The sequence below is a fragment of the Bactrocera tryoni genome, chromosome 5, assembly GCF_016617805.1.
Source record: "Bactrocera tryoni isolate S06 chromosome 5, CSIRO_BtryS06_freeze2, whole genome shotgun sequence".
NCBI classification, from domain to species: Eukaryota; Metazoa; Arthropoda; class Insecta; order Diptera; family Tephritidae; genus Bactrocera; species Bactrocera tryoni.
Genome location: NC_052503.1, coordinates 38,268,769 through 38,283,983, shown reverse-complemented (window position 1 = coordinate 38,283,983; position 15,215 = coordinate 38,268,769). Strand labels below are relative to the sequence as shown.

The 15,215-nt window shown below is 37.1% G+C and overlaps 1 protein-coding gene across 1 annotated transcript; it reads right to left on the bottom strand.

Annotated features, from left to right (window-relative positions):
* Positions 1–2,723: 2,723 nt before the first annotated feature.
* Positions 2,724–14,704, bottom strand: LOC120777152 (gustatory receptor for sugar taste 64a-like). The gene is made up of 9 exons (XM_040108297.1): positions 14,398–14,704; positions 11,439–11,630; positions 11,140–11,334; positions 10,901–11,076; positions 7,910–8,032; positions 7,699–7,853; positions 6,965–7,127; positions 6,660–6,749; positions 2,724–3,502 (listed from the first exon to the last, which is right to left on the bottom strand). The coding sequence occupies exons 1-9, from the start codon at positions 14,702–14,704 to the stop codon at positions 3,413–3,415; spliced, it is 1,491 nt and encodes a 496-aa protein (XP_039964231.1). The 3' UTR covers positions 2,724–3,412.
* Between the last annotated feature and the right edge of the window lie 511 nt (positions 14,705–15,215).

The window sequence follows — 15,215 nt, the reverse complement described above, 5'->3', positions numbered from 1 at the left end:
ACACGAAAGCAAATGCTACAATTACCGGCAAAAGTTTGAGCTTTTATCGCAGAACATAATCGCAGATATGTATTTGGCAGCCATTTACTCAGGCCAGGCTATATTCTTAATACGTATTTATGTTCATATATGTATGTAAGTGCATAATGCTACTTGTTGACAAGGGCAATGTGCAAACAAAATTTGTTAAGTTGGCAAAAAGTAAGGATTATACGAATGCGAATGGAAACTCATGTTCTACAAAAAAAGTTACAAAAAGTGATTTCAACTCGCATTTCAGATTAAAACACAACTGAATGAATCCCAGAATTAGTACTTCCACTTGGGTAAAATGGTTTTAAAAGTTTTTGTGTTGAGTTGGGTTTGAGACTATATGTCTAAGTTCCTCCAATAAAAAGAAAGAAATAATAATTTTGTATAGCTATAAAACCATTTAGAGGAAAAAATATGGTAATTTACTAAGCAAACCTTAAATCCGACATCCTACAAACCAGTTCGTATTCACTGAGCGTAACACCAACTACAACAGACAAATAACTAAATTTAGACACAGCAAAGCTCGGGGTTGCACTTTGAGAAAGTATCAAATGATTCTGGTAATAATCAAACTCAATAAAATCTTTAAAGTTATCGTCAATTTATTTTTGTTCAGTATTGTTTAAAATTTATCATGGAAAGACTTACGCCTGAACACCGTTTGAAATTCGTTCAACTTTATTACACAAATTCACGTTCTGTAAAGAATGTCTTTCGTTCAACTTATGATCAACATAAACGGCCCACTGAGCGTACTATTCGTAACACCATCACCCCTCTTAAGACCCAGCATTCATTATTGGATGCTATTCGGCCTAAAAAAAACTATGTCCAGGTCGCAGTGAAAAAAATACATATAGCAGCCGCAGCTGAGAGTGTACACCAAGGCACCATTCGCACCAACTCGGACTGACGTATGTAACGACGTGGACCAGTTTACGTCGAGATCTTAAATTCAAAGTGTACAAAATACAAATTCCTTCCCAAGCGACATCGCTTTGCTCTATAGGCTTTTGAAAAGTTCCAAGAAGATCCGACGTTTTCGATGATTGTTCAGCTATGAGGTCCATTTCTGGCTCAATGGGCATGTAAACAAGCAAAATTGCCGTATTTGCGACAAAGAACAGCCTAAAGAGATTCAATAGCTGCCATTTCATCTAGACAAAACAACGGTTTGGTGTTATTCAATAAAAGTTCTTCAATTCGTCAATAAGCCGGTGGAATCATCGGTTCACATTTCTTCAAAAATGATGCCGGTGAGAACTTAATCACGCCATTATAACCGACTATTTATTGTCTGAAATTGAAGCTCGTGATTTTGGCGACATTTGATTTCAACAAGATGGCGCCAATTTGCCACACATCGCATTAATCAATAGATTTATTGAGAGAACACTTGGGTGAGCAGATAATTTCACGTTTCGAGCCGGTCGATTGTACACCAAGATCGTGTGACATCACACTGTTAGACTTTTTCCTTTGAAGATATATAAAATCTAAAGTCTATGCGGACAATACCACTTCGATTCCGGCCTTGGAGCAAAACATCACACGTGTCATTAGCCAGTTACTGTCGAATAGCTCGAACGAGTTATCGAAAATGGGACTCAACGGATGGGCCAAACGTAGCCGCGGCCATTTGAAAGAGATAATCTTCAAAAAAGAAATGCTAAAGAATGTTCTTCGAATGATATTAATCATTCCCCATAAATTTTGAAGTTTCTGTGCTTTTTCTACTAAAAAGTAGGGATCAAACTTTATTACTAAATTGGTTTTTGGAAATATTAGTTAAACCTATTCTAGAATTAGGTTCGTTAGTTTGTGATCTAACTTACTCTTGCAGAATACTGTGCCCTCAAAGCCAGTTTTATTTTTATTTCTGTGCTCAGTATAAATTAAGCTGGGGTTTTATTATTATTATGATGTAATAATTCTTCAATAAGTTGATTGTTTCGTTGGTTGTATGGCATGTAGCGCCGTCATGTTGGGACCAAGGGTCGTCCCCATTAGCATTCTCCAATATACATAGATACAAAAAGTGTTCATTAATCATGACTCTATAGCGTTCTCCATTAAATGTAATATTATGGTCGTCTACATTTTTGAAGAAATATGGACCAATGATTCTCTCTGTCCATAAAGCACACTAAACAGTGACTTTTTCAGGGGTTAGTGGCGTTTTAACAATAGCTTGTGTAGCTTCATCGCTGAAAAATTTGTCTTTCAGAATTTATTGTTCTGTAGGAAGTCTGTACATTATGAAAAGCTGAGTATAAATCAAGTGACAGCTGTCAAAAAAAACGCCTGTTAGAGACTTGAAATAAATAGTTTCATATTCGGAATTAATGCTCGTCAAAGTATGTTATGAGAGACAATCTCACAAACCCGGTCTTATCTATATAGTTCTCTTAAAACTTATCTTAGAGCTCAAGTAAATCTCATTACGTCACATTTCGACACTTCCGATTTTCAAAAAAATATTAAGTATTGGAATTTATACTTTTTTATAAATAAAAGAAATCATTTGCTGAAATCGATGAAGTGAGGACGTTAGAGTCTCACTACCCTTAAGCAAAATCTTACATTAAGCGCAAAATTGCGCAAACGAATAAAAATACAGTATATATGTATGTGTATGCATATGTAAATAGATTACTTATTTATTTATTTTTATTTACGTTCGAAAATTTTCACATATTGCCGGAAATGAGAAGCCAAAACTGAGGTAAATATTTTAAATGGTCCCTTAGCTGACATTGCATGTAAACTCCGGTTAATACAGTTAGTTTCTGCTTCCCCTCCTTCTCTAGCCGATTTTTGATATGTGTAAATGTGTAGGTGTGCAGTTTTTGCTTACAGCTCTCGATGGTGGGTGGTGTAACTCGTTGAATATACCATTTTCATACATACAAATGTCGACATATCTAAAGGCATGGTGCACTTGTAGATTTGTCCTTGCATTAATATTCGGTCCGCATGTGTGAATGCGGTTGCAATTGCTCAGAGGCGTTGCTTGCCATGTTGCTAATTAAATCGTGTGACAATCGCAGATAGACATGACAACAAAATCATCAGCAGCAACCTCTATAGTAACAGGGACAATGCTCTGCACGAGGGCTATACGTATGTATAAGACACGTACACACATAAGTTTGTACATATGTATGTTTGCAATTTGGCAGGAGTTCACCATTACTCATTAGGAACCACAAGCGGATATAATAAAACTTGAACCAGAAAAGCTCGTTGTAAGCACAGGTGGTATGAAGGGAGAGCAGCATTGTTGTGTGTATGTGTAGGTGTTTGTTGTTTACTTCGCTTTTCCTTGTAATGGGCGTGCGTTGTTGTCATATCAGTCGGTGAGTGTTTAAAGGCACTAAGCGCATAGATGTGGCAGACCTTTGGAACGGTTGGGTTCATCGAATTGCAGCAAGACCAATTCATAGGTGACAATGGTGCCTGCCATCTGCATACGAGTAGAAAATGATAACAATAGCAAATAAGTATAATATGTATGTTATTATTGTATAAGGAAATTTACAACAACATTCGTTCGAATTAGTATGTGAACATACATACCGGTCGTACATTAAGGGCGGATAAGGTTTTTAAACTCTTACTCGATCAGCAACATATTGCAAGGGTATACAAATTTAAAAACCTACACAAAATTTTTTCTGATAACAGTTTGCCTTTATGTCGAAAATGTGTTGCATCGGATCAATACTTAACTTAGCCCCATATAGCTAATATACAATTTTTGTACATCTAGTTGACTTTATGCCGCATATATCGTCTAATATTTGAGTCAACTTAGTGGAAAGAAACCGTTTTTTACTAATAAATGTATAAAATCTGGCAAAAGCGTGCCTTAGCCCCGGTATTACTATTTTTAGGATTTCCAAACATCCAATCCAAATTGGAGATGTTTTGTGAAGTACTTTAGTGAAACTCAGAAATTAGTTTTTTCTATTAAAAATATGAGGCAATACCAAAAATAAATAAAATCGTCTTAATACTACCCCTATCTCCCATATACCTTATATATGAATTTTAAACTTCGAGTTAACTTAATATCGTATTTATCGATCAACATCTAAGATATCTTTTAAATTAAGTGAACGCATAATATTGGATTGGATATTGGATTGGCTTCATTCTGAAAATATATACATGAAATTGGTTCACGAATTAGAAGGTACTTTTTTCAATAGCCTCTTTTATTGATCACGGATGAGTCGTGTCAAGCTGTCATGTTATTCTTGTTCAATATTGTTTGGCATTTCACCATGGAAAGACTTGTGCCTAAACAATGCCTAAAATTCGTTTAACTTTATTACGAAAATTCTCGTTCTTTAAAGAATTTGTTTCGCGGTCTTCCCTCAACTTACGGTTCACATAATCGGCTTATTGAGCATACTATTCGCAACACCATTACTCATCTTGAGACCCAGCTTATTGGATAATATTCCACCGAATGGACCACGTCCAATACGTAGCGAAGAAAATATAGCAGCCGTAGCTGAGAGTGGACACGAAGGCCAAGGCGCCGTTCGCTGCAACTCGGAGTGACGTACGGAACGACTTGGTGCATTTTACTTTGAGATCTTAAATTGAAAGCGTATAAATACAGCTTGTACAAGAACAGAAGCCACTCGACCTTCTCAAGCGACATCGCTTTACTCTATAGGCTCTTGAAAACTTCCAAGAATATCTCACGTTTGCAAGTCAAATTTTGTTCAGCGATGAGGCCCATTTCTGGCTCAACGGGTATGTAAAAATGTAAATTGCCACATCTGGGACAAGGGACAACCTGAAGAGATTCAAGAGCTGTAATTTTATCCAGAAAAAACAACGGTTTGGTGTGGTTTGTGGGTTGGTGGAATCATCGGTCCACATTTCTTCAAAAATGACGCCGATCAGAACGTAACCGTCAATGGCGACCGTTATCGCGCCATGATAACCGAGTATTTGATGCCTGAAATTGAAGCTCGTGATCTCGGCGACATTTGGTTTCAACAAGATAGCACCTATCCCTACAAATAACACCAATCAATGGATTTATTGAAAGAACACTTTGGTGGGCAGATAATTTCAAGTTTTGAGCCGGTCAATTGGCCACTAAGATGGTGTTATATCACTTCGCTAGGCTATTTCCTATGGGTACATGTATGTAAAGACTGAAGTCTATGCGATGATCAATCCCGCTTCGTTTAAGCTTAGAGCGAAATATCACGTGTGTCATTCGCCAGTTAACAGTCGAAATGCTCGAACGATTATTCGAAAATTGCACTCAACGAATGGACCATCTGTGACGGAGCCGCTGCCAACACTTGAAAGGGATAATCTTTAAAAAATAAATCCCAAAGAATGTTCTTTGGAATGGTTGTAAGCATTTCCCTTCAGATTTCAAGTTTCTGATTTTCCTTTAAAAAAGCAGGGAACCTCAAAATGCATCACCCTTTACCATATAAGAGTATTATTTTACGATGCCATATGCCGTAAATATAGGTGAGTGTTATCTTCACAAAATTGTAAAGAAATATGTTCTTGAGAATAATTTAGTAATGGCAGAGATTAGTGCAATTAGTTCAGATATTCCACTAGTCCCGATATTCTCAGCATAGGGATTTTCATCCTATTGATCCTAGACTAAATGAGTTTTATCTCTACATTTTGATTCGTTTCTGATCTCAGATTAGATATATCTGATATATGTAAGCTCAACCAAAGGGTTATATGAGGAAAAAGCTAACCAAATAATAGGAGATCATTATATAGTGCCACATAGCTCTTTATAAGAGTATAAAAAGTGGTTTGAAAAGTTCGTATGCTAACATAGACATATTTCATATAGACATTATTGTAGACATTGTAGTTATCTTCGAGGGCGATACAGTGAAGATAGCGGTGAAAAAAATTTTTCAAAATCATTTTTATAGTAGATTTTCCTTAAACCTCAAAATAAGCCTCAATATCTGCGATTACCTATTCATTGTTCCAAAATTTCTGAGCCGTCAACATTCTCTTCAGGTCTTCTGAGAACAGGAAATAGTCACTGGGAGCCAGTTCTCGGGAATACGGAAGATGCGGAAACTCTTCGAAGTGCACTTCATGAAATTTTGATATCTTATTCATTGGTATGTGACACGCTGGGTTGTCTTGAAGAAACAGCACTTTCTACTTCTTCAACAACGCAATATAATAGTTGCTGTTTATGGGTTTCCCTTTGGATGATAATCGATGAATATTATAACAAAATACTGATGCCTTAACATAACCAGCCGACTTTCGCGTCTTTCTTTGGTGTCAGTTCAAACCTTGGCTTCAGCAGTATTTTCCCCCAAAATCAATGCTTTATTAACACACAAAAATCGTTTTAATTCATTTTTTTAACTAACACAAGTTGCTAATGGTTTGACAGCTGTCAAATTTACACTCATAACTTCTAAATGTAGCGGCTCACTAAAAATCATATGAATTTAATATAGGTACTAATATCTATGTAACAGCCTACGAACTTTTCAAATCAACTCTTATTTGTGTAGAAAGGGTAAAGCCGAGTCAGAATTAATATGCAGTGCTGACAGCAAAGCAACACAAGAGCCGGCACATATACTCACCCCAAAAAGTAAACGTCTAGTTAGAAAGTAAAACTTCTTCCCAGATAAGGCCACCGTCGTAGTTGCCATCTGAAAAATTAATCGCTCCACCTGTTGTTAGAAAGAGAGAGGGAAAGAATTTCTCACTAAAAGCTTATATTGGATTATTTATTAAACTAATTATTCAAGAAGAATGGTGCTTGGAAGGATTATAGAAATTGGTATGACAATAACAATACCTTAAAAATATAACTGTATACATATAAACAAACAAACATGCACCCACCAGCTTAACTAATGCAGATTTAGCGACTCAACCTACTCACCTCAACACACCAGGTCTTAGCCGACACACGCCGCAGCACACCCAATGCGTCTTTTGCCTCGTCATTGATGGATGCTGCTGTTAGAAAAACAAAAGCCGTCCGTCCGATTAAGAAGAGTAGCGAAAACCAAAAGTAAACGTAATTAATTGGCCAACGCAATTTACTTCAGATGGCGTGCACATTCACATCGACGTGGTACATACATATGTGTATATACATACACGCACAGAGCCAGACAGGAAAGCGTAGGGCGCAGGGAAGCACGAAGAAAAAGTGAAAAGAAATGTGTGAAAAAGTAATTAATGCAAATCCACAGCTTTTAGCTTTAAGAACCGAATAACAGTGTGTGGTAAGAACCTGAAGAGATTAGCTGTACATCTGAAATGAGAATTTCGACACTTTAACACGCAATTCTCTTTTAATTCCTCGCTTAACTCGTCGCTTCTCACAAGAAATTAAAACAGCTTGACAAGTGTAACATGGGTCGCTTAACCTTTCAGCGCACGAACATACAAACCAAAGAAAATATTTAAAATTTTACCCAAAATATGCATTCGTGGCACAGGCAGAGGATCTTCTTCTCGCCATTCCGAACATTTTGGCATAATTACTTGAATATTTAGGCCTTTACTCATTCTTGTTATGCTTACTAGTTGCTTTGATTCGCCAAAACTCAAAAATGCAAGAATGGCGAATCGAACAAACAATTAGTTTTTTCAAAAAGCTCAACTTACTTGAAGATGTTCAGCAATTGGTAGCAAACGAAATAGAGATTATTAGCACAGGAGAGTAAAATAATGCCTGACAAGTCATCATCCACATATTCGAGTAGTTCCAACAATTTAACATAATGGTCTCTTATTTCCATAAAAATCGACTCAGGTACTTCCTGAAATTCAACTATATATTATAACAATATACACTCCCTGTATAAATTGTAAATACCTTATTTAACAAATGATTTATACGCATTTTCATTTGCTCGAAGCGATAAGCGATGCCTTTGCCGACCATCATTATGAATAGATCCATGTAGTTCCAAACGAAAGTACATATGAAATTCACAACCTACGTAAATGTAATAAAGGAGAGAAACCGTTAACAAAGAAGAGCGTAAATACTTAAACTCTCGCGTAATGAACGTTGTGTATTAGAAAGGTGTGAGAAAATCATTGACATAAGTACATATCATAACTATTGGTATGAGGAGGCCTGCCCAAATCTATATAGACTTGTTTAGGTCAAACAAAAGGTCTAGTAAAGATAAATTCATTATTTAAATTAAAGGTTTTATATAATCTAGGTAAAATAATCTAATTTTGGTCAAATATGTACCCTTTGATTCGATAACTTGTTGCCATTTTGAAGGTAATTTCATAATGACACTCTCATAGCCAATCCTTGTTTCTCTTGGCAAACAACTGGGACAGTCGATTTTCACAATCTTCTCTTGAGATGAATTTTTCACTTTTTTCAAATTCATTTGACAGGATGGAGAATGGAGCCATGTGAAGAATTTCACGCAAGTGGGGAAAGTTCTCTGAGCGCCATTCACTTGGGAGTAATCAGAAATGATTATTTTACATATGGCTCAAGCAGCTCATGATTTCCGGTCTTAGACCTAAGTATCCTCTGGGTAGCCTAAGAAACATATGAAGAAGGTGAAATATTCCCTCCCCAAGGTTGTGCGCTGAGTTTGGAACCGACCACATAAAAAAACCCTACCAAGGAAAACAGTTCGGATAAGTGATCCCTCTTTTGGTAACGATGAGTTATATGGGTTATACGACGGCATTGATATAGTTCCGCGAATTAAGAGCCAGCGGCTAGGTCATGTCGTTCGAATAGATGCAAACGCTCCAGCTCTGAAAGTATTCGACGCATTATCCGACAGAGGAAGCAGAGGAAGAGGAAGATCTCCATTCCGTTACTCTACGTCAATAAAGAAAAAGAAGAAATTGTTTCGACATACACAAGAGCACTGTCGTAAATACTTCTCTTTTCATAACCGGTGACCATTTGTTTTAGAAGTGGACTGATTTTGTTGCGATTCAACAGCGGTTCGTAAATGAAAATTCGTCTATGAAGTTTTTTGCATTAAATCTTCCTTCTTTTTCGATAGTGAGTTGTTGACGAATTCTCTCAAAGGGCAGGAGTGCAAGACGAGTAGAAAATCGTTCAGCTGTCTGTTGTGATTGCAGCTTCTCGACGTCGAACCTTCCTTGTGTTTGTTGATGTGCGTTTTTTGCTGCACAGAGACGGGTGCGTACCTTAGCTACAACAAGATAGTAGTCCGAGTCGATGTCAGGACCTCGGACTGTACACAAGTCTAAAACACTGGAGACGTGTCTTCCGTCTACATGATTCGATACGGAGACTTGATAAGCTTGATAAGTTTTCCTAAGCTGGAATCTAATAATACCGAAAAACCATATTTCGGGCCCAAGCAAAGTCGGTCAGCCTCAACTCATTTGGAATGTTTCATCATAGAGACTCAATTTACCGACCGCTGTGCCCAAGATACCTTCTTTGCCCACTCTACCGTTAAAGTGACCTACCACGAATTTGACATCATGTCGAGGCAGCTCTCATAGTTGCACTCCAAGCGCTCATAGATGGCAACTTTGGTCACATCGTCCTTCTCTTTCGCTGGGGAGTGGGCACCAATCAGCGATACGTTGAAGAACTTCGCTTTGATGCGGATTATGGCCAGACGCTCATCCACCGTTGTAAATGGCAGGTCTCGGCGATGGAGTCTCTCTTCCACCACGAATCGCACACCGGATTGCGCTCCATTATATGGTCACTTTAGTAAATGCCACAAGAACCTACTCGTTTTAGTCCTTATACCGTCCATCGCACTTCTATGCGGTGTGTCAGCTTTTTCCTTCCCAATTAAAGAACCGGACATTCCAAATGCATGCCCTTTCCACAAATGCCATTCCAGAGCTTCATTCATCTTTAACGTCAAAATATCCAAGATTAAATCGACGAAATCACAACTGTGCGTTTTCGCCTTTATCGTTTAATTGGTGTCCATCTTTAACACGTGCAGCATTCCCCAAACCACTCTGTGAAGTTTTTTTTTGATGATATACTAAATAGAGTGCACCACAAAAGCAATATCTGAACAAAACCATAATTAATCTTTAATCCATCATAGATTTTGATTGAGTTCGCTGGAATTTAAGCCGTGGGTCTACTATGGGAAGATAGTTCTTAGAAAACTTAGGACAGAAGTGCGTCGCAAACAGTTGCAAAGTACAAGAAGAGCAAAAATAGACTGAACCAAAATCCAATCGGAGGACTAACCACGCCGCTGTCAAGACCATTGGTGGTTACAGAAAATTTCACGACCATTTACCTAAAAAAGAGCTTCAAGCTTCGTAAACTTCTTTGAGTAGTATCTACCAGCTGGAGTTTATATGTAATCTGCACTTTTCATAAGAACAGTTATTCCAAAATTTGCTCTAGCTGCAGATTATTCAGCCAATTAAGTAGCCAATGTAAGTTATTATCGGAAGCAGAAATCTTATAAACTTCAATGTACAATAAAACCACAAATCTATCCAACATCTATTTAACAATTTTGATCGAAAAAAATAATATTTTAAATTATGCATATTCGAAGAGAATAGTAGAATTCAACGACGAACTGAGGTTGTGGTCCGATCTTGAATTCTTTCATATTTCTTATAGATAATAAGGCAAACATACACGGGTTTGCTCACTTTTGACCAGATCAAACGATATCTAAATTACTACTTTTTTACTGACATCAAGACCACAAAGACTATACCTAAGTATCGCCGAGTTTAGGTAAGAGACCCAAAGAAGTTAATAAGACGTGGATGTTCTTTCTATCGAAAGAAGTCTATGTCTGTTATGTGACCGTGAAAAATGTGACCAAGTGTGAAGAAAAAAATTACCACTCACCAAAATAAGACAGCCAACTAGCGTGGTGTTGGGGAATAGCTCGTAGACATAATCATAATTTTTGTAGGTGTAATCCTCGAAAGTAAAATGAACTGTACTATTTTGTAGAGTGGCGCAGAAATTTGCTCTGCGATATTGTGAGACTACAGCGGATGCCAGATACAACAAATGCTCCACTGCATAAATAATGTTTTGAACATATAAATTTAGAGAAATATACCGTTAATTTTTAAAAATACCTGCTGAGAGGAATATTATTGTGACCGCAGCGCGACGCACGCGTGTCGACAAATCACGTTTCGGCGTTTCATATGGCTTGCGTATGAAGATCATTTCAGTGCGGGTCCAAAAACGAATAAGCCGGGGCCAACGTTGCGCCAACGAAAGAAACAGTATCGTCGATGATTGTACGCATGTAAAAAACACAACGCCGACTGTATGAAAAGATAATAACGAATAATTAAACTAATATGAATAAATCGGAAATATTTCACTTTATTTTGATGTCAATGAAGATCCGCAAAGTTGGTAAGCTTACCTAAATTTTTCGCGTTTACACCAATTCTAGCCAAATGCTTCATCATCGCCAGATTTAATGCAGAGCTTGCAACTAAAAATATCAAAGTGATCAGCACTCGTAAGGTCTTGAATGAAAACCGCACGTGACGCGGGTTCGGCTGGCCTACTCCTTGAACGGGCATTAGCGAGAAACATTGACCTATAATGAGTACTACAGAAATGTTATGTAGATTAGAAATAAATATGACTGGTATGACTGTATGAAGACTTAATAATTTTGGGCATAATAAAAACTGCAAAGCCATTAAAACTAAGAAAAAGTTCTTTACATTGTTTATACGTCCAGAAGTGCTTGCAGAAACTTTGCCATTCATAAGACGGCCCGAGGTGTCCACATTTTTGGCCTGACTTGGCTTCATGCCATTATTGCAAATCACTTGAGTGGTATGAAAAGACCAAGCTCAGATCCTTCGAAAGATATTGGGTGCTGGTGAAAAGTGTTATGAAGAGCACAAAATAAGTTGCTGACACTATTAACAATTTTTTAAAAAAGTGGTTTTCAGCAAGCAAACAAATTACGGAAGATACAATTAAGGACCTAATGAAAGCTTTATTGTAAAAAAATTAATTATTTATAAAAAAAACAATTAATCTTCAAACTATTTTTAATACATGTAAACATAAAATGATTTCTGTTAAAAAACTGTGATCGAGTCGATTCGGCGCCGTTCGCAGCAACTCGGACTGACGTATGGAACGACTTAGCATTCGCCGATGAGGCTCATTTCCGGCTCAATGGTTATGTAAACAAGTAAAATGGCCGCATTTGGGACTTGAGCAACCTACAGAGATTCAATTGCTGACATTTCGTTCAGAAAAACAACGTTTTGGTGTGGTTTGTGGGCTGGTGGAATCATCTGTTCATATTTTTTCAAAAATTATTCCGGTGAGAACGTAATCGTCAATGGCGACATCGTATCGCGCCATGTTAAACGACTATTTGATGTCTAAAATTGAAGCACGTGATCTCGGCGACATTTGGTTTCAACAAGATGAGCAGATAATTCCACGATTTGGGTCGGTCGAACTGCCACCAAGATCGTGTGGTATCACACCGTTTTTCCGTGGGGATATGTAAAGGTTTAAGCGGACAATCCCGCTTCAGTTCAAGCCTTGGAGCAAAACATCACGCCTATCATTCGCCTGTCACCAGTCGAAATAGTAGAACGAATCATGGAAAATTGGACTCAAAGAATGGACTATCTGAGACGTAGCCGCATTAGAGAAAGATAAGCCTAACATACTTGTGGGAATATTGTCTAGAATAATGTGATTATCACTCCTTGAAAAGCTTTTTAAATAACCGATAAGCCTCTGTAAGCAAATTTAAAGGCATTCTAACGAATGTTTTTTAAGACGTGTGGTTTGCAATGAGGCAATACTTTTTTCGGAGTTGGTCTTTTTGACACCTGTTACTGGATTTATATTCAGTTTGGTTTGGACATTTCTTAATGAACCGACTGACACTGCAACACCATTTCCAATCTCGCAAATTTATTACTAGAAATAAAGGTTGGATTCACGCGACACATCGTCAAGCAGGGTTGGTAATTCAAGCAGCCATGAATCGATTTCGACCACGTTTTTTAAGGGGTCAGTAGGGTAATCTGGCCTTCTTTTTTTTGAAATTTTTTTTCATAGAAATTTTTATTCTACAATAGAACTTTTTTCACATATCGTGAGATACAAATATCATGAAGTGTATAAACAAATTTTTTCGGAATTTCTTGAGGACATCTATCGGAGAAATGGGTGAATGAGATGCGCTTTTCACTGACCGACACGATTTCTCATCGCCCCTACTAGAATCATTAAAAAATGTTGATAAATAAAGAAGTAATTAACTTTTTTTTTTAATTTTCCCCATGTTTTTTGACATAAATTTTGTCATAACATTGTCAATAAATTTTACAAAATTATTAGTCTAATATGGACGATAGCCAGGCGTTTTATGAACATTAAAAAAAAAAAATTAAGCAAATCGGTTGAGTAGTTCGGCCGGAATCATGTCCGCCAGTTTAAAAAAGTTTATTTTGATAAAAACGCGTTTAAAGCTTGAGGTGTGTACTCCGAGCGCTCCGAACATCGAGCGGTATTATTATTTTTGGGCCTTTTTCGAAATCTTCTAATGGTAAAGTGGTTTCTACAATTATTCTAAGGGTATAAGGGAACAGAAAATGCAAACAAAATTTTTTTAAAATTACCCTACTGACCCCTTAATGAATAATACGCATCCTCAGAGACACCGTTACTGCTGTGATGCAGAGTACGGAAGAAGGCCCGAATGAGCCATTAGTCAGCGCGCGCAATAAGTGGAACTATGCCCAGGCGCTTTATGGAAATTTTTGCGCAAGGATCTTGGTTTGCGGGCTTAGAAAATCCAACTCGTGCAAGTTTTGAAACCGAACGACCATCAAACGCGTCGTTCGTTCGGTGGATGAGCCAAAATGAGAAGGACATCGATCCCGATTTCACTAAAAAAATTTATTCAGCCATAAAGCTCATTTTTTATTAATGGTTAAAAACAAAATTGTCACATTTACATACTCAAAAAGTCGATGTTTGATAATCAGACAAAAACGATGTACCGTTTAAGTAGTTCTTATTGAAAGCATTATCAATCATAAAGAATCACGTTTTACCTTAAATGATGATCAATAATATGATGAAATTTATTTGAAGGTTTCTTGGATGCAGTGCCATTTAAATATATATGCAGACGCTGAGTTGATATTGAGCTCAATTTTATATTCTTAGATAATTTGCAAGTTTAGTTCTGTTCAACTTAACTATTAATTAATTATTAATTGTTAAAGTCGAAAGCAAAGAGAAGGTTTGACGAAGGAGCTTAAATGAATGTGTAACATTTTCAAATTGAGAACTACATTTCGTTATGTAAACTCATTGTTTAAACTCACTTGGACTTACAGCTCGATGAAAGATGTCCAATCTGCTGTAGTCGGTGTGCTCGCTCGGCTTTTTATAATGAAAATTATCTTCTTTATAAGTGAAATATTCAATTGGGGTACGCCGTCCAGTCATTCCAACGGGTTTCATCACATCACTATCCTCTATATTCTCCAGAAAAATTTTTTCACTCGGTTTTCCTAGACTTATATTTTTGATTTTTTCATTTGCACTTTTTGACGATAAAATTTTGCTTCCCTCGAAGGCCTGTTGTTGATGCTTCGACAAAATTTCACGCAACTTATTTCGGCTAAGCATTTTTAGCCACGATTTGCTATTATTATTTTTTACTGTTATTAATGCCAAACTACGAGTGCGTTTGAGAAGTGAAAATAAGAGACTAATATTAAATGCTCAGCATTGGCGATGTTTTATATGTAGTAATTTGTGTGTTTTGGTTTTTCAAAAACAAGTCCGGTACATATGGGCGGATTTATTAGCCCGCAAGTGTGTACTTGTCAACAAGTTCATGCCCCATCGGAAATAAAAGTAGTCATACAATACTTTTCTGAGAAGGTCGCCAACGGCTGAATTTCGTGTTTCTGGGGTTTTTATACTCTTGCAACATTGTGCTACAGAGTATACTAGTTTTGTTCACATAACGTTTGAATGTGTCACTTAAAACCAATCAAGATAGATACAAGGGTTATAACGGGTTTTTCAATAATAGCGCTACAAAAGTTTTTTTAAATAAACAAAAACGGCTTGGAATATCAATGAAATTTCTTTATGCCTGGGAACTGGATTTCTTTTGCATGGCCATCACGGG

Excerpts from the sequence above, each read along its gene's own strand:
- LOC120777152 (XM_040108297.1), bottom strand. The coding sequence starts at position 14,704 with ATGCTTAGCCGAAATAAGTTGCGTGAAATTTTGTCGAAGCATCAACAA. Across the intron at positions 11,077-11,139 it reads AATAATATTCCTCTCAGCAG|TGGAGCATTTGTTGTATCTG; the intron begins GTATTTTTAAAA and ends TTATTTATGCAG. Across the intron at positions 8,033-10,900 it reads TAGTTGGCTGTCTTATTTTG|GTTGTGAATTTCATATGTAC; the intron begins GTGAGTGGTAAT and ends ACATTTACGTAG.